The sequence below is a fragment of the Dromiciops gliroides genome, chromosome 5 (genome assembly GCF_019393635.1).
Source record: "Dromiciops gliroides isolate mDroGli1 chromosome 5, mDroGli1.pri, whole genome shotgun sequence".
In the NCBI taxonomy this organism is placed as follows: Eukaryota; Metazoa; Chordata; class Mammalia; order Microbiotheria; family Microbiotheriidae; genus Dromiciops; species Dromiciops gliroides.
In genome coordinates, this window is record NC_057865.1 from 273242647 (window position 1) to 273264597 (window position 21951).

Consider the following 21951-nt stretch of genomic DNA (forward strand, 5'->3'; position numbering starts at 1 on the left):
GGGTGGGGGTGGCGAGTGGGATCTAGCCCTGAGAGATTTTATTTATTTATTTCCAGACAAGGTCTTCCTCTGGCCAAAGGAGGAAGAGGGTAGAAGAGACCTGGCTAAGACCAAAAGCTATGGCCTCTATTTCTACCCCTCAACAATACCGTGCCCCACCACCACCACCACCATGATTCCTTCTCTAGGAAGTTCTATGAAGTCACACACTCTAATTTCTGGAATTTCTCCCATTCTCAACTTGTTTGATCATTTACAGAGCCTCAGTTAGGTTTCCTGGCTTATTGGAAAAGATTTTTTTGTCTCATGTCATTTCACATTATCCAGTGGCTTTAAAAGATTTTTCCCATTTAATCTAAGATCTGTTTATTGATTGGTTGACTAATTGAAATAGTTTTCACCAAATTAAGAGATCTAAGCTAAAATTGGGTGGATCCATAAAGCCAATAAAATAGCCCTTGCCCACAAGGATCTTCCATTCTAATGGAGAAAGAGAACACATAAAGGAGTGCTAGAAAGTGGAAGGGCAAGGGAAAGAGAAGTAGTGTGTGTGTGTGTGTGTGTGTGTGTGTGTGTGCAAGTGAGGGGTGTTGGAGACTACTTAATCAACCACAGAAGATCACAACTCCCTGTGCCTTAAAAGATGACTTCCTGACAAAAGGAAACATCACCCGGCACCTTTCTGCTGCCAGGTTACTCTAAATGTAGGTATATTGGTTCTTCTCCATGTGGCACAGGGTCCATCATGGGGACTTTGTCTGAAGTCCTTCCATTATGGTAGTTGGACCTGTCGGAGCTTGGCTGTGCTCTAGAGAGCCCCAAGGTCACTCCCATGCCTTAATATGGCTTATAGGATCCTAGACATTAGCTGTGAATGGACCCTCAGAGGCTCTCTAGTCCAACCTGCTCATTTTACAGAGGGGGAAACTGAGGCACAGAACCATGCAGTGACTTATCCAAATTCGCACATGTTCTAGGTGTCAGAGCAGTGATATTATTCAGATCCTTTGATTCCAAGATCAGTGTACTTTTCATTGCACCACACTAAGTGAGACTTCAGCAGTGAGATTGATTGATTCATTGATTTTTTTTTTTTTTTGGTACTTGCTACTTTCGTCCTTAGGTAGGTGTGTAAGTTTAAAAAAAAAATCTTTGACCAAATGCATTTTAAATAACATCCTTTCATTCAGCTTAGCCATTCTAGGTCAAAATTTGCCTTTCCTTCTTAAATATATAATATGTTTGCTTTTTAGAAGCTGTTACCATCACACATAATAACTGAAAGCAGGCCTTCCCCTGAGCACTTGACAAAATCCCTGGCTAAGGTGTCAGCAGTCAAAATCATTTCACTCCTTTCTTCTTTCAAAAGCAAATGTATAGGGGATCTTTCGGGTCCTTATATCCAACTACTTTAATGCCACTTACCGGTTTTTTAAAAAATAGCTTGTAGGGTAAAAGAGACAGTCTGTCACTTATTTTCTTTCTTTAAAATGTCAACAGCCTTATGCTAATATGGGAGTATCTTTGGAGCTGGTAGGGAGAAGATCATCTGCTGATTTGATTTAATATTTACAAGTGAATGTAGGAGAAAAAAATGGATTCCTTCTCTAAATGAAATGCAGATGCTAGGGAGGCCAAAACATATTCAAGGAAAATAATGCAAGAACTGCAGTGTATAAATTCTGTTCCAGATATCTATTTAGGAGGGGAAATAATACAGTAGAAAGATTCTAATTGGCTAAACATAGGATTCACATGTAGACAGACACCTTAAAAATTCTGGTAGGATTACATATTATAAAGGATGTCCTAAAATTAGAAGGGTTTTGTTTGTATCTCTAAGGCCCAACCACAGGAAAAGAAAATGAGCTAATTTTTTTTTCCTGAATTTTATATCTGTAGATAGGAATTTGCATTTTAGCATCCTAATTTGCATACCATTTAAAGTCAAATTGACTGGAATTTCAGAAATATATTATGGCCACTTTAGGGCTAGAATGGTGCTAAGGGATTTCTTATGCATGGAAATTGCCTTCTAATGAATTTATTCTTCTGGAAGAGATGTTAAAGTGGGAATATGCTTATTCTGAAACACAGGGTGTTTAAGGAAAGACTTTGCAATTTGGCTGGCACCACTGGGTGGTGAAAAGTTCAGAGTCCAAGGGGACAGATGATGGTGGAGAAAAAGGAAGGTGTTTCATCTGCAGAATGTAGGCAAAGATTTATTCTGAGCCCACAATTAGATGAATAGTATTTGGTGCCCCCTACCTACAGTTTAATACACATGGATCCAGGAAAAAAAAAAACACATAGAAAATGGCCTTGATTTTCTGTGACTCCCTTTGGGTTCTTTGGTCACTATGGCTGAATTATAGGAAAAATGAGAGCAGATCCCACTGAAAAACTATCATCTGTGTTTATTTGTTTGTCGATTGTGAAATTAGGAGAGTTTAAAGCATGACTCAAGTGTCTCTTTCTGTCCTTTTGTTCCCTTAGATGTCTGGGCAACCAGGTGTTGGTGGGGGCCTATGTCCATGGGATGACAGGAATCCCCCGGTGTTTTCCTCCTGTGCCCTTGGGTGATAGCTCCCCCCATTCCTAGAGGAGAAGGGCTATAAGAGAGGTGATTATCTCAGATGGTGTGACAGAGCAAATGCGCTCGGGGACAAAGGGTTAACCAGAGCTACTCTAGCCACTGCCCTGGCAACTGACTTGAGATGTTAAGCTGGGGCCAGTGCTGTGATGATTAACAGAGCTTGGGGAACAAGGACAACAGCACCCCGAGAGAGCAAAGCAGAGATTATGGGGGCTGAAACCAGACAACCGACACCAAGAGTCACACCTAAGGGCTACTGAGACAGAACAGACAACTCGGATTCTCCTGTTCTCTGCTTCTCTTTGGCTCTCTTATTCATTCATTCATTCATTCATCCTTTTTTTTCATTCTTTCAAGGGAGAGATGAGCTTGCATTCTCAATCCTTATTTTTTAAGGTTTGTTTTATTTTTTGTTTTTGCTACTTATTCTAAAAGAAACCAGTTTTTTTTAAGTATGATTATGGTGGTTAATTGTATTACTGATGTAATCCAGACCTAGTTTGTCCAATATGGAGGAACCCTTAAGGGGTCTTTATAGCACGTCTGGTTTGCCTAACGTGGAAACCTTTCCATTCCCTACCACATGGGTCAGGGCCTCAGACCCAAGTCTAACATGGATTTTTGCCTTTGGAAATGGGATTGTATTCTACAAGAAATGAGCTAAGCTACCTCCCCCAGAGACTGAGGTAGTGCAAGGGGGAGAGAACTATTCTTCCCATGTGTTGAGTAAGTTTATATATTTGTGATTATACCTTTTGAAGTAAATATTTCCATGTAAAAGCTAATCTGACTAGTGGCTTAATGAAACTAGGGTGTAGGGAACTCGTCCCTTAAAATGGAGGGAATAACATCAAAGGGGGCTGGAGTTAATGGCAGAGAAGCCCAGACAACCACATTCCTTAATCCCCTTAAGTATACAGGAAAACCCTGGGGAATTTAAAAATTCATTCTACCTGGGGTGTTGAAGTAAAATGTAACCTACCTGGCCTTCAGGTACTGGGGGTGTCAGGGTAGAAAGTGTCCAAAACCCACCTTGGGCTTGGGTCCCAGGAACTCTGGCTGGAGCTCTTCCTGTAAGAATTTTGAGGCTCAGAATATCCAAAAGAGATTAGGGATAGATGGGATCAATTGTGGTTGAGTAGGGGGACAGTGACGTAAAGGGAAGAGTCAAATTCAGTTAAGGATTTGAACTGGGATCACTGGAAAGATGTTGGTGCCTTGGGGAAAAAAGTAGAGAACCCTGGAGGAGGAAGATCAGGTTCAGGGGTGAAGATGATGACTTTGGTTTTGGACCAAATGGATAATGACTTTGGTTTTGGTGGAATTTGGTGGAATTTGAGATATTGACAGGATCTCCAGATGAAATGATCCTGTAGGTAATTGGAAATGTAAAACTGATTCAAGGATGTCAGCCAGTCAGTCAATAGAGATTTATCAAGTGCCTACTATAAGTCAGGTACTGGGGTAAGTATTGGGGATATGGTTGGTTATTGTCCTTCATTCTCAAAGAGGACCAAAATGACTTCACTATGTTGTAATCAAGGTACTGTGTGTTTGACTGTGGCTGATCAGACCAATATGAGTTCAGAATGCTCTACCATAGGTCAGACACAACAAATAGTCCATATGAACATTTGGAGTGGAACTTAGTAGTAGTATGATCTGAGGTCAGGCAATTCATCTTTTTGAATCACACTTTTCTCATCTGTAAAGTGGATATAATAATTCTTCTACTACCTACTTCATGGGTTCATTGTTGAGGAAAGCTCATTGTAAGCTATAAATCACCATAGAAATGTGAGTTAGATCATTAATTTTTTATTATTAATAATCAAAATAATAATAGAAGAGGATTGGTTACAAAGTCCTGCAGTCACCAGAGACCTCCTATCTTATCTGGTGCAGTGTTATTTTTGTGTGTGTTTTTTGTTTCATTTTTGTGGGGCAATGAGGGTCAAGTGACTTGCCCAGGGTCACACAGCTAGTAAGTGTCAAGTGTCTGAGGCCAGATTTGAACTCAGGTCCTCCTGAATCCAGGGCTGGTGCTCTATCCACTGTGCCACCTAGCTGCCCCCTTCTGGTGCACTTTCTTCAACATTCCAGGACTCTGTGTATAATGAAAGACAAAAAGCAGTCCCTGCTTGCAAGGAACTCACAGTCTAACATGCAAATAGTTAGGCACAAATGAGATAAATACACACAGGATAAATTGTAAATAATCGCTAGAGAGAAGGCACTAGAATTAAGGGGGATCAGGAAAGACTTCCTGGAGAAGGTAGGATTTTAGCTGGGACTTGCCAGGAGGCAGAGGTGAAGAGGGAGTGCATGCCAGGCTCGAAGGACAGCCAGTGAAGACACTTGGACTTGAGAGATGGAGAGGTTTTTTTGTTTTGTTTTGTTTTGGGTTTTTTTTTTGGTGGGGCAATGGGGGGGTTAAGTGACTTGCCCAGGTTCACACACCTAGTAAGTGTTAAGTGTCTGAGGCCAGATTTGAACTCAGGTACTCCTGAATCCAGGGCCGGTGCTTTATCCACTGTGCCACCTAGCCGCCCCAAGATGGAGTGTTTTATGAAAGAAAGTGCAAGGAGGCTGCTGTCTCTGCATCACAGAGTACACGGAGCAGGAGGAAGGTGTTAGAAGACTGGAAAAGGAGGAAGGGGACAAGTTATGACAAGCCTTGAATGCCAAATGGAACAGTTTATATTGGATGCTAATGATTATAGGGAGCAATTGGAGTTTGTGGAATAGATCTGACACGGGGAGATCTACACTTAGGAGAGATTGGAAAGGCAGTGAACCAACTCCTCTTGGGAGTCCCACCACTTCTGCCCTTCTAATACGTCAGGCGTGGCTCCACAGACAGGCTGCAGCCTTGCTGGGGCTCGGAGGAAACAGTAGGCTTGCCTCCTGCTTCTGGGTGAGATTTAGTGGGGTACTGCTTGCTCCTGGGATGAGATGCCCTAAAAGTCAGCATGCAAAAAAATTTTTTACTTGACTTTGACTTTGGTTGAAGTTCATCAGTCTCCATCAGGATAGATCCCAGACCATCCATGCCTTCCTATCCTGGATGATTCTCTCCCTTCTTTTAGCATAGATTACCCATAGACCAGTGGTTCTCAACCTGGGATCCATGACCTTAATTTTTTTTGTGTGTGTGGGACAATGAGGGTTAAGTGACTTGCCCAGGGTCACACAGCTAGTAAGGGTCAAGTGTCTGAGGCCAAATTTGAACTCAGGTCCTCCAGAATCCAGGGCTGGTGCTTTATCCACTGCACCACCTAGCTGCTCCCTATGAGCTTAATTTTTTCCTTTTCTTTTTCTTTTTTCTTTTTTTGGTGTTAGGCAATTGGGGTTAAGTGACTTGCCCAGGGTCACACAGCCAGTAAGTGTTAAGTGTCTGAGGCCGGATTTGAACTCAGGTAGGTACTCCTGACTCCAGGGCCGGTGCTCTATCCACTGTGCCACCTAGCTGCCCCCCATGAGCTTAATTTTTAAAAATAATTGGTAACTGTATTTCCAATAGAATTGATTTCACCTATAATCCTCTGTATTTCATTTTATGCATGTAAAGTCATGATACTGGGGGGGGCTCCTCGGGCTTCACCAGATTTCTAAAGGGGTCCATAATACGACCCCCTGACCCTTAAGAATTCCTACTCTAGAAGATCTGTCTCTCATGCTGGAGAACTTCTTGAGGTCTCTTTGTATTTAGAGGGTACCAGTGAAACACATGGGCTTTCTGCTAGTTAGCACTCCCTCTTACCACATGTCCTGTCTACCTCCTATTCTGACCACACATTTCTTCAACAATATCCTTTAGGCCACTTTTTTCCTTGAAAAAAAACCAAAGGACTATTTTTAAAAAAGGAATGTCTAGGACAACAGGAATTTCATTTATATGCAGGTTTAAAAATATGCATTAAATTGTATATTGTAATCGAGTGTAGCTTGTCCAGGCCTCTTCTGAACACCTTTCTTTTGTGTATTTTTTTTTGGGGGGGTGAGGCAATTGGAGTTAAGTGACTTGCCCAGGGTCACACAGCTAGTAAGTGTCAAGTGTCTGAGGCTGGATTTGAACTCAGGTCCTCCTGAATCCAGGGCTGGTGTTTTATCTACTGCGCTACCTAGCTGCCCCCTTTTGTGTATTTTTTTTTGAATGATTCATTGACACTTTTTTCTACCCTTTTTCTCCTCTTTATTTTGGCATCATTATCGCTTTCCCCACACCCTCTCATTGGGCTTCCCTCTACTCTTCCCTATAATCCTCTCTCCCCATCACCTTGAAAAAATAAAAGACCTCCATTATGCCAATTCCCTAGGTAGGGTAGTGAACAGAAATCTGGCCTTGGAGTCAAGAAGGCGTGAGTTTGACTCAGATATTCACTAGCTTAATGACTGTGGCCAAGTCTCTTGAAGTCTTCAGCTTTAGTTTCTTAATCTGTAAACATTAGATGATAATAGCACCTTTCTCACAGGGTTGTTGTGAAGACCAAATCAGATGATGTGGGAAGCATTTTGTAACTCTTTTTTGTTTGTTTGTTTTGTGGGGCAATGAGGGTTTAGTGACTTGCCCACAGTGACACAGCTAGTAAATGTCAAGTGTCTGAGAATCGATTTGAACTCAGGTCCTCCTGAATCCAGGGCCGGTGCCTTATCCACTGCACCACCTAGCTGCCCCCAGCATTTTGAAACTCACTGCCCTATATATAAATACTTGCTATTATCATTGCTGTTTTCCCTGGACACATGCCACAGCCTGCCATATATCTGTCCATTGCCCTTTGGGCTACTCAAAATGGTACTCTAACATGTGCAACCATACAATTTCATCAGGGGACTAATCATATAAATATAATGGGTTTCCAGTAGGAGTGTGCTGGCAAATGTTTAACAATGGGCTTTCTGGGTGGGGGGGGGGATGTACCTCAACACACTATTGATATTTTCCCCATCACTTTTGTTAAGTCTAGACAGTGGACAGAACAATAAATCAAGCTCCAATTTGTATCATTTGCTGATTTCTGAGGTGCTCCCACTGGAGATCTAACAATCTGCTCTCACAAGCTCCTTTGAGCAGGCTCCAGTATTGTGCTGGATTGTGCACAATGTTGGTCCAGCCTGGTAGCCTTTTTTCCTGTTGAAAAATTCCTTAGCAATTGTGGTCTATCCAAAGTTACTACTATAAAGGATTGCTGGGTGCATATTCTTATTGTTATAACATTTTTTTTTCTTAAACAAAGTAAAAATATTCTATTTCATGGATTATTTGACTATCAAAGGAAAAAAAATGCTTCTTTCCCCCCAGGACTTGTGACTGATTCAGGATAGCAAAAGAGACAATACTTCAAGCCTTAGAATCTCATAGTAATATTGACATGATTTGATTGTTCAGAATGATAGTAATCAAAGGTTTCTTTGGATTGTCTCCACTCTCCTTCTGTTGCTCTTTTGCAAGTTATTAAAAATAGATAACCATTATAAGCCTTTAGCAGAAGAAAAAGGCATTGAAGAGATTTTAAAAAGGACAATGATGGCAGCCTTTCCCTGACGCAGATTTAGCAAGGGTTATTTTATTTTGTTTGGGATGATGTGGGAAAAGACCAAGAAGGGGTGGAAGGAGGAGCAAGTCATTGAATTTTTGAATAGGACAAAACATTTGTCTTTGGGTCAGGCCCAAAGAAGAAAAGCTAAATCTGGATTATAATGAGTATGGATGTGATATATTCTTCCTCTGATAGTAAATTTGGACAAAGGGGGTACTTGCATGGGCAAAAAAAATGAGGGAACCTAACATCCAACAGTGACTTTAATTATAAGGATAGAGATGTTTACATTTTAACACTGTCAGGGACAATTGTTACCATAATACACTGCGCTAGTGTTACAGTTAAGAGATGAAAAGGAACCAGCAATGAAATATAAAGATATTACAATCAATGGATCTAATTGCAAGGAAGAACAAACCACCCCAAAAAGCTGAAAATTGCTTCAGATATAATTTAAAATGAACGGAACTTGGATCTTCTATCTTGCCAATGATGACTCAGAAGGCATTTTCTATGTGAATATGCCAAGTGGCTATCCAATATATTGCCAAGCTCACCATTGTTCCCTTAGTAATTATTCAGGTGGAGGAAAAGAAATAAAAAATTAATTACCCAACTTAAATACTTAAATTTCATTCATCTCATATTTCACTGTGGGGTAGCTGGCCTCAGAAGTGGGAAGACTGGGGTTCAGAGTTCTGCCTCTGATGAATACTGACCCTTGAACCCTGGACAAATTGGTTTATCTTTCAGTGCTTTAGATAATCCTCTAAGACTAAATTTCAGAGAAGATGCTGACTGATATTGTTAGAGGGAATTTCCTTTTTTGAAAGGAATATGCCAATGAAATGACTGGTCCAATTCATATCTTATATTTTATCACTGATTTTTAAAAGCTATCATTTGAGTTTGGGATAAAGCCAATTTAGAGGGAATAGCTAAGATAAAAAAAAATAGCCACGTAAGGGACCAGCTTGGCACAGTGCCTTAAGTGATTGGTTTTGGAGTCTGAGGATCTAAATTCAAATACCATCTCCTGGCTCTGTAGTCAGCGTCCTTGGATTTCAGACCTGCCAAGTCGCTATCTTGTGTGACCCTGGGTGAGGTTTTGAACCTCCTCTATTTCCTTACCTGTAAAATTAGAAGGTTGGACAAGGTGGCTTCTGAAGTCGCAGAATCACAGAATACGAGGGTTGGAAGGTACCACAGCAACTATCTAATCCAATCCATATACAAAAGGAATCTCTCCTCTAACACATCCTTTATGATATACCCTCTGTTTGCAGATCTCTAAGAAGGGGGAATCCACCCCCTCTGGGGACAGCCCTTGTACTATTGGACAGCTCCTAGGGCAACCAGGTAGCACAATGGATAAGAGTGCTGGGTCCAGAGTCAGGAAGACTCATCTTCCTGAGTTCAAATGTGGCCTCAGACACTTATTAGCTGTGTGACCCTGAGCAAGTCATTTAACCCTGTATGCCTTAGTTTCCTCATCTGCCAAATGAGCTGGAGAAGGAAATGGCAACCTACTGCCAAGAAAACCCCAAATGGGGTCACAAAAAGCTGGACACAATAAACAACAATTACTACTGTGAACAAGGCACTCTGTTGATATAAAAATTGTTGGGAAGTTTTTCCTGACATCAAGCCTATATTTGCTCTTTTGCATCCGTTATTCCTGGTTCTGCCCTTTGAGACCAAACAGAACAATCTGAATCTTTCTTCCATGTGACAGCCCTTCAGATGCTTGGAGACAGCTATCATGTCCCCCAGAGTTTTATCTTTCCTGGTGTGCACTCCTCCACTGTACGGGCTACAGTTTATCAAAGTCCCTAAACTACAGTGCCCTAGAACTGAACAGAATACTGCAGGTGAGTTCTGATGAGAGCAGAGGACAAAGGGACCGTCACCTCCTTATCCCTGAAACCTATGGGCTTCTTAATGTAGCGCTGGATAGCATTAACTTTTTCAGATTTCCTTTCACTCTGTTGACTTATATTGAGTTTGCAGTCCACTACAGCCTTCAGATCTTTTTCAGGAATTCTAATAAGGCCTTCCCCATCTTATGCTTAGAAAGTTGTTTCATTTTGTTTTTGTTTCGTTTTCTTGTTCAGTTGCTTTCAATTGTGTCTGACTCTTTGTGACCCCATTTGGGGTTTTCTTGGCAAAGATACTGGAGTAGTTTGCCATTTCCTTCTCCAGCTCATTTTACAGATGAGGAAACTGAAGCAAACAGGGTGAAGTGACTTGTCCAACGTCACACAGCTAGGAAGTATCTGAGGACAGATTTGAACTCAGGGAGATGAGTCTTCCTGACCCCAGGTCCAGCACTATATCCACTGTACCACCTAGGTGCCCTGGGAGATTTTTTTGTTTGTTTTAAAATCCCAGGTACAAAACATTTCATTCATCCCTATTGAACTTCTCATTGTCAGGTTCAATCCAATGCTCTTGCCTGTTTAGGTCCTTTTAGATCTTGACTTCATCATCCAATGTTTTCGCTCTATTTCCTAGCTTGGTGTCATCTGCAAGTTTGATGAGCATGATTTTACCTGAATCACTGAATTCTTTTTATTTATTTTATTTATTTTATTTTTTTGTGGGGCAATGGGGGTTAAGTGACTTGCCCAGGGTCACACAGCTGGTAAGTGTCAAGTGTCTGAGGCTGGATTTGAACTCAGGTCCTCCTGAATCCAGGGCTGGTGCTTTATCCACTGCGCCACCTAGCCATCCCCAACTGAATTCTTTTTAAAGGTTTCCTGCCACCTCAGTATCTGTGCTCTCTTTTCTTTATGATTTGGTTTATTTTATTTTCGTTTATTCCCCCTCTCCCCTTCCCCTGTCTAACACTTTTCTCATTGCCTTTTCAGTTTCATCAATATCACTGGAAGAACCTAACAGCAAATTTTCAGCTGTCTTTTTAATCTGAGAGTAGAAAACTACATAAGATCATGTATTTTACAGCTGCGTCATCTAGGTCAGAGGTGTCAAATACAGGACCTGCAACATGGCAGAGTGCTGCCTGAAGCGGATTAAAATGAATCAGGAAATAGTTAACAAAATAAATAAAAATACAATGAAACATGGATAATATTACAGTTTAAAACTAATTCAATATGTGGCCAGCAGGGATCCTTATGTAATACAGTTCAGCAGCTCCCTTTTCTCTGTGAGTTTGATCTCACCGATCTAGGCCAACCTTTTCATTTTATAAATGAGGAAATAGCCCTAGAGAGGTTAAGGGTGATCTGCTCAGGGGGCATATAGCTAATAAGGGGCTGAGTTGGGATTTCAATTCAGGTCCTCCCAGTTGATGTCTAGAATGATTTCCAGTGTATTACACTGCTTCCTCCTGCAAGGAAAGAGGAGAAAAGAGCTGAAACTTACTAGATTTCATTCTTAGTTCTTTACCATTTTACTTAAACATCCTGGGAAAAACATCTAGGTAGTATTAATTACTTTATTTAGAGCCTTCACTGCTCATTTAGAGATGAAGACCCAAGTTACTATGATCAAAGAATGATTCTCCTCCTCCGTCTGAGAGAGTGTGGTTCCAAATTGGAAGAAGATGCCCATTGTCTTCAGTAGGTGACAGGGATACTTAATTATCAACATCATCACTGTTACCATCTTCAGTGACTATTTGAGCACAGTGAATATACTGTATTAGGCCAGCAGTAAAAATTAGCACAGGCCCATAGAGCCCGGAAGAAATTAGGTCAGAGCTAAAATAAATCAGATTGTAGGCCAGGGAATCTTATTGGAAATGGAAAATTGAACTTAGAAGCTAGTCTTAGTGTTTGCTTGTTCTCAAATTAATGCATTATTTGTAATTGTGACAAAAGTGAGAATTCTGATTGTTAAAATGCTTTGCTTCTAGCTGAAATATTTTTGAATGTCTGTAATGTTGTGCTTGGCATTATTCTGTTTATAAGAAAATAGGGTCTCTGTTAACTGGTAACTTAGATTTTAAATTCATTAAATATAAACTTGGCTGTATTTTTTTTTTCAAATGTGCTAAAGCTATCTCTGAAAACTGCTCTGGGGTCTACAATGAGGCATACATTTTAAGACATGATTAATGCATCATCGATAGGCTTTGCCTAAGTCTGTTTATTTGTTACAAGGGGAAGGCTTCTTTGGGTGGAAGGGAAAGGGAGCAAGAACGGGTGGCGACAGAGATAGGAAAAATAAAATAAGGAAGAAATGACCACCGACAAAACATTAAAAAGTAAAAAGAAATTCAAAAGGGGACACAAACAGAAATTTTTATTGCCTTATTAAATATAACATATGATAAAAAACAAACTGCATATTAACAGAAGTTAAATTTCATAGACAAAACTCTTTTTTGGTATATTTTGTACATTGAAATATTTGTGTTTGTAAAGTTCACGGTTAAAAAAAAATTTAAAACAAAGGAAGTTGCTCTGGCCAAAATATTCATTACACTGAAATTGACTTGGTGATGAATCTGGTTCTAGGAAGCTGCCAAGACCTTACTAAGTATGTATGGATGGATATACTCATAAATTATAGTTATTAATAATCATTGTTGATTATTAGTAATTGCTTAGGAAAATGGTAATAAATGATATATCATCAGAGAGAAATAGTACTGTGCTTTTATTAAGCACCTACTATGGGGCAGCTAGCATTTATATGATGTTTTAAGTTTTGCCAAATGCTTTGCAAGTATTTTGTAGTCAGGTGGTTCAGTGGATAGAACTTCAGGACTTGGAGACAGGAAGACCTGAGTTCAAATGTGGTCTCATACATTAACTTAGCTGTGTGACTTTGGGCAAGTCACTTTTCCTTATTTGCCTAAGTTTCCTCATTTGTCAAATGAGCTGGAGAAGGAAATGGGAAACCACTGCAGTTGTTGTTTGCCCTTCATTCTCAAAGAAGAACATGACATCAGGAGGCGATGTCATGACTTGCAGTGAACTGGATTTAAATGAGGGAGGTCACCAACCTCACTCTCTCCTTCAGAGATATCTGGGTCCAATGGTGAGATATATATTAGGATGACTGGAAATGGTCCTGGATGTTTTAAGGCAATTGGGCTTAAGTGACTTGCCCAGGGTAAGTAAATGTCTGAGTGAGATTTGAACTCAGGTCTTCCTAACATCAGGACCAATGCTCTATCCACTGTGCCACCTAGTTGCCCCAACTCACTCCAATATCTTTATCAAGAAAATCCCGAATGGGGTTGGACTGGAAGAGTCAGGAATGACTGAAAGGACTCGACGACAACAACAATAACAACAACAACAACAACAACAACACTATGGTCCAGGCACTGTGATAAGTGGTTTACAAATATTATCTCCTTTGATTCTCATGACAACCCCATGAGGTAGGTGCTATGATTATTTGTATTTTACAGTTAGGGAAACTGATGCAGACAGAGGTCAAGGTTCTAGGTCTGACTCTCACCTGTGCAACTCACCTGGGGCAAATCCCTTTTCTCATCTATAAAACAAGGGGAGTGGACTGTATTGCCTGTAATGTCTTTTCTAGCTCTAAATCCATGATCCTAACTACACAATGATTTGGGTCACGTCAGGATTCTGTCCATTTTCCGAATGAAGGAACTGAGACTCACAGTATCTGGCCTTTTATCATCTAGGGAATTCGGAGGAGGTGGAGAAAAAGAGTCAATGCAAACTCCTTCCATCTCCCTCACCGCAGGCTTTGTCAATGTGGGAACAATGAAAAGAAATAATTAATGCTGTCTCCTATTTTAAATTCAATATTCAGGGCATGACATGAGTGGAATTAATAACAGCTTTAGGGGGCAGCTAAGTGGCTCAGTGGATAGAGAACCGGCCCTGGAGTCAGGAGTACCTGAGTTCAAATCCGGCCTCAGACACTTAACACTTACTAGCTGTGTGACCCTGGGCAAGTCACTTAACCCCAATTGCCTCACTAAAAAAAAAAAAAAACAGCTTTAAACTAATTTTATCTAATCTTGGTTAGAAGAAACTTAGAAGTTCCCTGGGCAGCCTGAGGGGCTTGAGAAATACATGTGGAGCAGGCAGAGAAGTCAATCTGGGGTTCCTAAGGGCAGTGAGGACAGAGACCCTATCATCATAGATCTAGAGTTGAAAGGTCGTCTAATCCATCTAGTGCTATTTTTACAGTGGAGGAAACTGAGGTTCAGGTGAATGGCTTGCCCAAGGTCACGTAGGTAGTCAGTGGCAGAGCCAAACTCAAACTCAGGGCTGTAGACTTGAAACCCAAAAAAGTCTCCCCTTTAGCGTGACCCTGGCATGTCAGCAAGTGCTTGTGAGCAATATAATCACATGAGATTATCCCATCTTCCGCCCAGCTTTTCCCCTCTTCTGGCTCTTCCCAATCCCTAATGAGGTCCTTCCCTTGTTTCAAGACCCAACTCATGGGGTGGCTAGGTGGCGCAGTGGATAGAGCATTGGCTCTGGATTCAGGAGGACCTGAGTTCAAATCTGACCTCAGACCCTTGACACTTACTAGCTGTGTGACCCTGGGCAAGTCCCTTAACCCCAATTGCCTCACCCAAAAAAAAGAAAAGATCCAACTCAGAGGCCACCTCTTCCATGAAGCCATTGTGACTGAAAGTTATCCTTCCCTTCCCAGATTGTCTTGGACCCCTCCTTTGTACTAATTTCAGTTTTCCTTCTATCACAATTATTTGTGTACATAGATCCCACTGCTCTCTGCTATGAATGCAAAAGTCTTGAAAACAGGGATATATGATATTTTTCTTTGTATCCTCAGGTCTAGAACAGTGGTTTTGTACCTGTCCAGAAGCCTGATAAATACTTGAACTGAATCGTCTCTGTTCATTTAAGCACTTCTTTAGTGTTATGTAATATGTAATGTAATGTAATAATATAACACTTTAGTGATATGTAGCATAATATAATAACATGATACTTTAGTGTAATTCTCAAACGAGATAATTGTAAACTGCTTAGTACAGTCCCTGCCACATAGTTGGTGCTTCATTCTCTTTCTCAAAGTGTGACCTTGAGCAAGGGGATCCCTGGAGACCTTTCTGGGGGTCAGTGAGGTCAAAACTATTTTCATGGTAACACTAAGATGTTTTCAATTCTAAGATGGTAAACATTGAGAGATATAACCCACATAAACAAAAGCTCTTTGGGCTGGGTCCTCAATAGTTTTTAAGTGTAAAATGGTCCTGGGACCAAAAAGTTTGATTGGTAGTGTAATGAATAGAATGCTTCATTGAAAGTCTGACGATGTAATGGGTTCAGATACTGACCTACACTAAATAACTGTGTGCCCATGGGAAAAGTCACTCATTTTTCTTAGTTTCCTCATCTGCTAAATAAGGACCTAGTAATCTTACATTACAGTGTTGTGAATGCAAATGAAATTTTGTTTGTAATTTGTTCGTTGTTCAGTTGTGTTGGACTCTTTGTGACTCTATATGGTGTTTTCTCGTCAAAGATTTGCCATTCCCTTCTTCAGCTGATTTTACAGATGAGGAGACTGAGGCAAACGGGTAAAGTGACTTGCCCAGAGTCACACAACTAGTAAGTATCGGAGGCAGACTTGAATTCAGGAAGTTTTCCTCACTCTAGACTGCTACCATTATGTATGTTATTATTATTGTTGTGGTTGTTGTTAAATTTCTACTATTTGGATGTATAATGTAGTAGTGGTAAGTCACATCAACAAACTTCTAATTTTCTAAAATACTGTGGCTAATAGAATTATTATAAAATAAAATAATATCTATTAAAATTCTATTGCACTGATATAATACTATAAAGGGGTCGGATTAGATGGCCCCTAAGGGCTTCTGTAGCCCTAAACCAGCCCTTGGTGCTATCTTCGAAACTTTCCAAGCACCACCAACCCAGGATGGATGGGAGGAGGACGAGCATTGAGCCTCTGCCAGGGCTTGCCCCACCCCGCGCTCTCCCGGGCGCTGCTCCCGATTGGCTGCCTGGTTGCTAGGAGGCCGTCTCCCGGCAACCGGCCGCGTCCCCTCAGAGCCCAAATCCTCCAGAGCCGGCCGGAGTGGTCGCAGTCATGGCTACCCTGAAAGTCCCTGGAGACAGGGCCTCAGCCCCGAACAGCCCGGTCCAGAGCTCGTCGTCGGGCGGCTCGGGGTCGGACTCCTCCACGGGCCGGAGCTGGTCCTCGCTGGGCGCCCGCAGCTCGGCGCCGGTGCTGACGCTGAGAGTGCCCCAGTACCCCACGACCTACTCGGCGAGCCTAGCCGCCTACCGCAGTCCGCCCTCGGACGGCGAGTACGGCTCGGTCTCGGCCCCGCCCGCGTCGCTGTCGTCCCGGCGGCGCCGCTTGCAGGCCGTCGAGCCCCCCACGCAGAACATGCTGTTGTCCGTCTCGCGGCCGCTGCCCGTGCGGGCGCTGCTGAAGCGCTACCAGGCGACCCAGCCGCACTCCGAGTGCGAGTGCCCCTCTCTGCAGCCCTCGCCTCCTCCTTCGCCGCGCCGGCTGTGCTACACGACCGAGCTACCCGGGGCCTCCTTCTACGGGCCCCTTGACGCCAAGAACCCGCTGCTCGCCTCCTTCGAGAAGGAAATGCAGGGCTTGCTGGGCTTCCTTGCCAGGAAGCACGGACGGGCCGCCACCCTCCAGGAGCGCCAGAACTTCCAGCGTCGCAGGTGACCGCCTCCACGAGGCGGGACGGGGCGGGGCGGGGTGGGGCGGAGGGATGCTGGGGATGGTTGCTAGGTGACGGAGAGGAGGCGGGGATGATGTACCGCTTGAGTAAGGAAGAGGAACAGAAAGAGAAGAGGAGGGATAGAAAGAGGAAGAGCAGGAGAGAAGGGGAAACAGAAGGAGGGGGAGAGAAATAGAAAGGAGGAGAGGAGGAAGAATAGATACGAAAGAAGAAGAGGAGGAATAGAAACAGGAGGAGAGAAGGACGAATAGAAATAGAAGAAGAGGAAGAGGAAAAGGAGGAAAGAAAAAATAGAAAGGAAGAAGAGGAAAGGAGGGGAACAGAAGGAGGAGAAAGGATAACAAGAAGAGAGGAATAGAAAGAGGAGAAAAGGAGGAGGAATAGAAACAGGAGGAGAAATAGGAAGGGGGGGCGGCTAGGTGGCGCAGTGGATAAAGCACCTGCCCTGGATTCAGGAGTTCCTGAGTTCAAATCCGGCCTCAGACACTTGACACTTACTAGCTGTGTGACCTTGGGCAAGTCACTTAAGCCCCATCGCCCTGCCCCCCCCCCAAAAGAAAGAAATAGGAAGAGAGGAGGAAGAGGAAAAGGAGGAAAGAAGGGAGAACAGGAGGAGGGGGAGGGATAACAAGAAGAGGAGAGGAATAGGAAGAGGAGAAAAGGAGGAGGAATAGAAACAGGGGGAGTAGAAGTGGAGAAATAGAAATAGGAGGAGAGGAGGAAGCAGAAAGAGATGAGGAAGAGAAAGGGAACAGGAGGAGCAGGAGAGAGAACAGAAAGAGGAGGAGAGGAATAGAAAGAGGAGGAAAGGAGGAGAATAGACACTAGAGGATAGAAATAGGAGGAGGAGAGGGAGAGGAAGAGGAGGAGAGAGGGGGACAGAAGGATGAGGAGGAGAGAACAGAGAGAAGAGGAGGAAATGGGAAAAGAAGATGAAAGAGGAGGGTTGGAGGGGTTTTTGGAATAGAAGGACTCACGTCCTTGTTGGTCCTGGGATCACAGGATCTTAGATTTAGAGCTAGAATTGACTTCATAAATCATGGAGTCCACCTCTCCCCCTCATTTACAGATGGGGAAACTGACACCCAGGGAAGTAAAGTGACTTTTTGAAGGTCACACATAAGTTCATAGAGACCTCAGAGGCCATCTGGTGCAACCCTCCTGTTTTACAGGGTAGTGCCCAGTCTTGGGGGACCTGGAATATCACACAGAGGAATTTGAACTTTATTTGAGAGATAGTAATGATTTTTAACAGAGGATTGACATGGTTAGAGCTATGTAGAAGCAAGATTATTCTGGTCATGGTATGAAGTACAGATTGGAGGGGAGAGAGAGTGGAGGGGGTAAGATATGTAAGGAGACTGTTGCTTTTGGCACATCAGGGAAGAGAGCTCTCTGCTGAGCTCTAGTCCTGCGTCACCAATTGTGGATTGGAATCTTCAACTGGATGTCCTATAGGCCTGTCAAAGTAATCATGCAAAAACAAAACCCTCTTTCAAGCTCACGTTTTTCTGTTCAGGATACCACCATCTTTCTGACAACTCAGGTTCCCAGCATTGGCATCATCCTTGGTGCCTCCCTCTTTCATGTTCCTTTGGTAATTTTACCTTCCCAATGGATCCCACATGGGTTCCTTTCCCTATACTCACATGGCCACCATCCTAGTTCACACGTTCATCACTTCTTACTTGGACTATTTCAAAAGCCTCCTAACTGGACTTCTTGCCTCCAGTGTCTTACCTCTCCAATCCAGGCTGCCATGAAATGCATGTCTTCATGAAATGCAATTTTTCTGGATCACTCCCCTGCTCAAGAACCTTAAGCAGCTCCTTATTTCCTCTAGGGTCAAATCTGAGTTCCTCTGTTTGGCATTTAAAACCCTTCCCAGTCTGGTGTCCACCTTTCCAGGCTCTCCCTTATGAAAGCTGTCTTCTAGGTAGACAGGCCTGGTTGCTGTTTCATGTATTTTGCTTTCTGTCTTTCTCTTACAAGCCTTCGTATAGGCTGTCTCCCATGCTTGGAACTCCTTCCTCACCTCTGCCCCCGAGACTCCTCTGGCTTTCCTTAGAGCTCCGCTCATGTGCCACATGCTAGGGGAAGCCCTTGCTGATCTTCCCATTGGTCAAAGCTCTCTTCTTTCTCAAATAGTCATGTATATTTATCAGTGTGCATGTGGGTAGCTAGGAGGCAGAGTGGATAAAAGACCTACATCAAAGTCTTGCCTCAGATATTTATGAGCTGTGTTACCTATGACGGTTCATTCAATCTCAGCCTCAGTTTCCCCTTTTGTAAAATTGGGATAGTAATAGCACCTGTCTCATAAAGTTGTTATGAGGTAGGTGCTATTATGAGATATATTAATCCATTCATGAGGTAATATATGTAAAATGCTTGGCCAAGCTTACTGTTAGTTATAATGATAATAATCATTATTATCATCACTAATAATAATATCATATCCTTCTCCGGTAGAATATTGGCTTTCTGGGTACAGGGACTCTTTTTCATTTTGTGTTTGAATGCATGGAATCCACAGTGTCTTGTACCTAGTGGATGCTTAATAAATACTCGTTGGATCACATTGGAGATATCCCATAGGCAGATGAAGATGCAGCTCTAGACCTCATTGAGAAATAAGGACCAGAGAGAGGGCTTGAGGAGCTGTTTGCATAAATGAAAAGGAGATCATCAAGGGAGAGAATGTAGAGAGGGAAGAGAAGAACAGCAGGTATGGAACCCTTTTCAGGGATGCCTGAGTTGAAAAGCAGAGGTTTTACATGAACAGTGAAAGGGGATCGTGTCTGCCTTTGATTAAACATCCTTTCATCTTTGGTGGTAGTGGTTGTTTGGATTATTGCCCTTTCTCACTGAGCCATCAGTGTTTGGGGAACAGTGAGGAGTAAGCCTGAACAGAGACAGAATCTGGATGGGATCATCAATGGTAGTAGCCACAGCTAGCATTTAAGATTCGTGAAGTGCTTTACGAATATTATCTTCTTTGATCTTCAACTCAGCCTTGGGAGATAGGTGCTATTATTATTCCCATTTTACTGATGGGGAAACTGAGGCAGACAGTGGTGAAGTGACTTGCCCAGGATGACTCATAGGTGATAAGTGTCTGAGGCAGGAGGTAGTATAGAGGAAAAGATTGAATATGCATGAAAAAACCTGGGTAATACTGGAACAAAGATGGAGGGATTATTTTCCTTATTGAGGGGTCGTTGCCACCCTGATTGATCAGAAGAATGGTTGACCCTTAGATTGCAATAGGGAAGTTAGGAGCAGGGGTGGGATTGGTGAGAGGAAATATTGGTGTTTGTTCTGGACACGTTGCGTCTGAGAGAGATGCCTCAGTGACCTGCAGGCATCTGTTGGTGATGTTTACAGCTGGAGCACGGGAGGGAGGTGAGGGCTAGGCCTGTAGATCTGGGTATCAACTGGCAGAAAGACAAATGGAGGTTATGGGAGCTCCTCATAAGTAAAGACAAAGGATGTTTTGTTCTTACTGCCAATGAACAATGAGAATGAGGCCCTTTGGAAAGACTTTATATGTATAAAGTAAGCTTTTCTAGAGTTAGCAGCTGGTTATTTTGAATTTGCTTTTGACCTGGGATCTATCATTGTGTTTTATGGATTTTTATAGTGCCAACACCCTGTTTAATATCTGGAACAAGTATGAGCGCCGCCTGCCACTCGAGTATTACAATGAGCAGCTTTTGAAGGTTGGGGACAGCCTCGTTCAAATACAAGTGAGTACCCCTAATGTCAAAAGTGGGATCAAAAAAATCAAAGAAAGGATTCTTTTCATTTTCATAGCAAATTTTTTTTGTTTGATCTATTTCAGAATTTACTAAGTGGTTGCATTAAAAAAATCTTTCTAGGGGAGGAGGGAGGGAAGGGAGGGTGGAAGAATAATTTGGAACTAAAAATCCTATGAAAACAAATGTTGCAATTATCTTTATATGTAACTGGGAAATAATAAAATACTGAACAAATTTTTTTTTTAAATCTTTCTTATTGGAACAAAAGAATGGGTAAAGATGAAACCTATGGTGTGGCCCATAGGGTACCTTATTTTAATTTGTAGCTGAGATGCCCCAGGGGTCAAAGATGCCTGCAAATGAAAGACAGCTGGCTAGGGACCAGCCAGAGATCAGCCTTGGGTTAATCTAGGGTGTGGTGGACTCCATGCAGGAAATGCTGATTCATCATGTTCCCACCTTATACAAAAGGGCTCCCAGAACACCCCTTCCTGTTGTTTTCCTCCTCCCTGGCTTTGTGTAGCCAGCATGGCGCTCCCCTTCTCCCCTCCCCTTCCCCAATCCCCCTCATTGCAAGCATCCTCTAGTGCTGAGTGCCCTGACTTAACCAGGGTAGGAGCAATATCAACTGTCCCCTGCTCTTGCTTACTCTTGCATTCTCTTTTCAGACAGTTACTAGTTTTATATCCCAGCTGAGTTCCCAATCAGCGCTCAGAACTGTGGAGTACTTTGGGTTCCTGGATTTAATTTGACAGGTACAGCAGAAGCATGGTTGAGTCTTGGCTTCTATTGAGGACTCACAGTTTCCCTCACTTGTATTTCTGGTTCTGCCACATGCCCAGTTTTCTTAAAGGAGAATATAATGTGGTTGAGTCTTTCAGGAATCTGGATTGAAAAATTTTTTTTCATCCAAAAGGTGGCATCAGCCATGGTATCCAATGGTATCACAGTCTGAACAACACACGTTTTTCATCCATTTGGTTTTTAGTATGTAGATTGTTAGACCAATGTCTTGAGTGGTTGAGAATCTTACTGAGGAAGTCTAATAGTATTCTGAGGTTTAATGCATTTGGCTCTGTGTTATATGTGTAAATACATCATATGAAATACCTTTCAGGAATCCTTCTTCCATTTGGACTTTACGAAGGCCTTATGCCTGGCTTAATGTTGCGGGGCAGGTAGGTGGCACAGTGGATAAAGTACCAGGCCTGAAGTCAAATCTGGCCCCAGACATTTCTTAGATGTGTGACCTTGAGCAAGTCACTTCATCCTGTTTGCCTCGGTTTCTTATCTATAAATTGAGCTGGAGAAGGAAATGGCACACCACAACAGTATCTCTGCCAAGAAAACCCCAAATGGGGTCATAAAGAGTTGGACACGAATGAA

The 21951-nt window shown here is 42.5% G+C and overlaps 1 protein-coding gene across 1 annotated transcript in view; it reads left to right on the forward strand.

The window, feature by feature from the left end:
* The window catches only part of CFAP54 (cilia and flagella associated protein 54), a 347358-nt gene that overhangs the window by 33188 nt on the left and 292219 nt on the right, over positions 1-21951 (forward strand). The window contains exons 2-3 of the mRNA XM_043967706.1: positions 16111-16784; positions 20448-20553. Of these exons, the coding sequence (XP_043823641.1) occupies positions 16111-16784; positions 20448-20553 (780 nt within the window). The remainder of the gene's footprint in view (positions 1-16110; positions 16785-20447; positions 20554-21951) is intronic.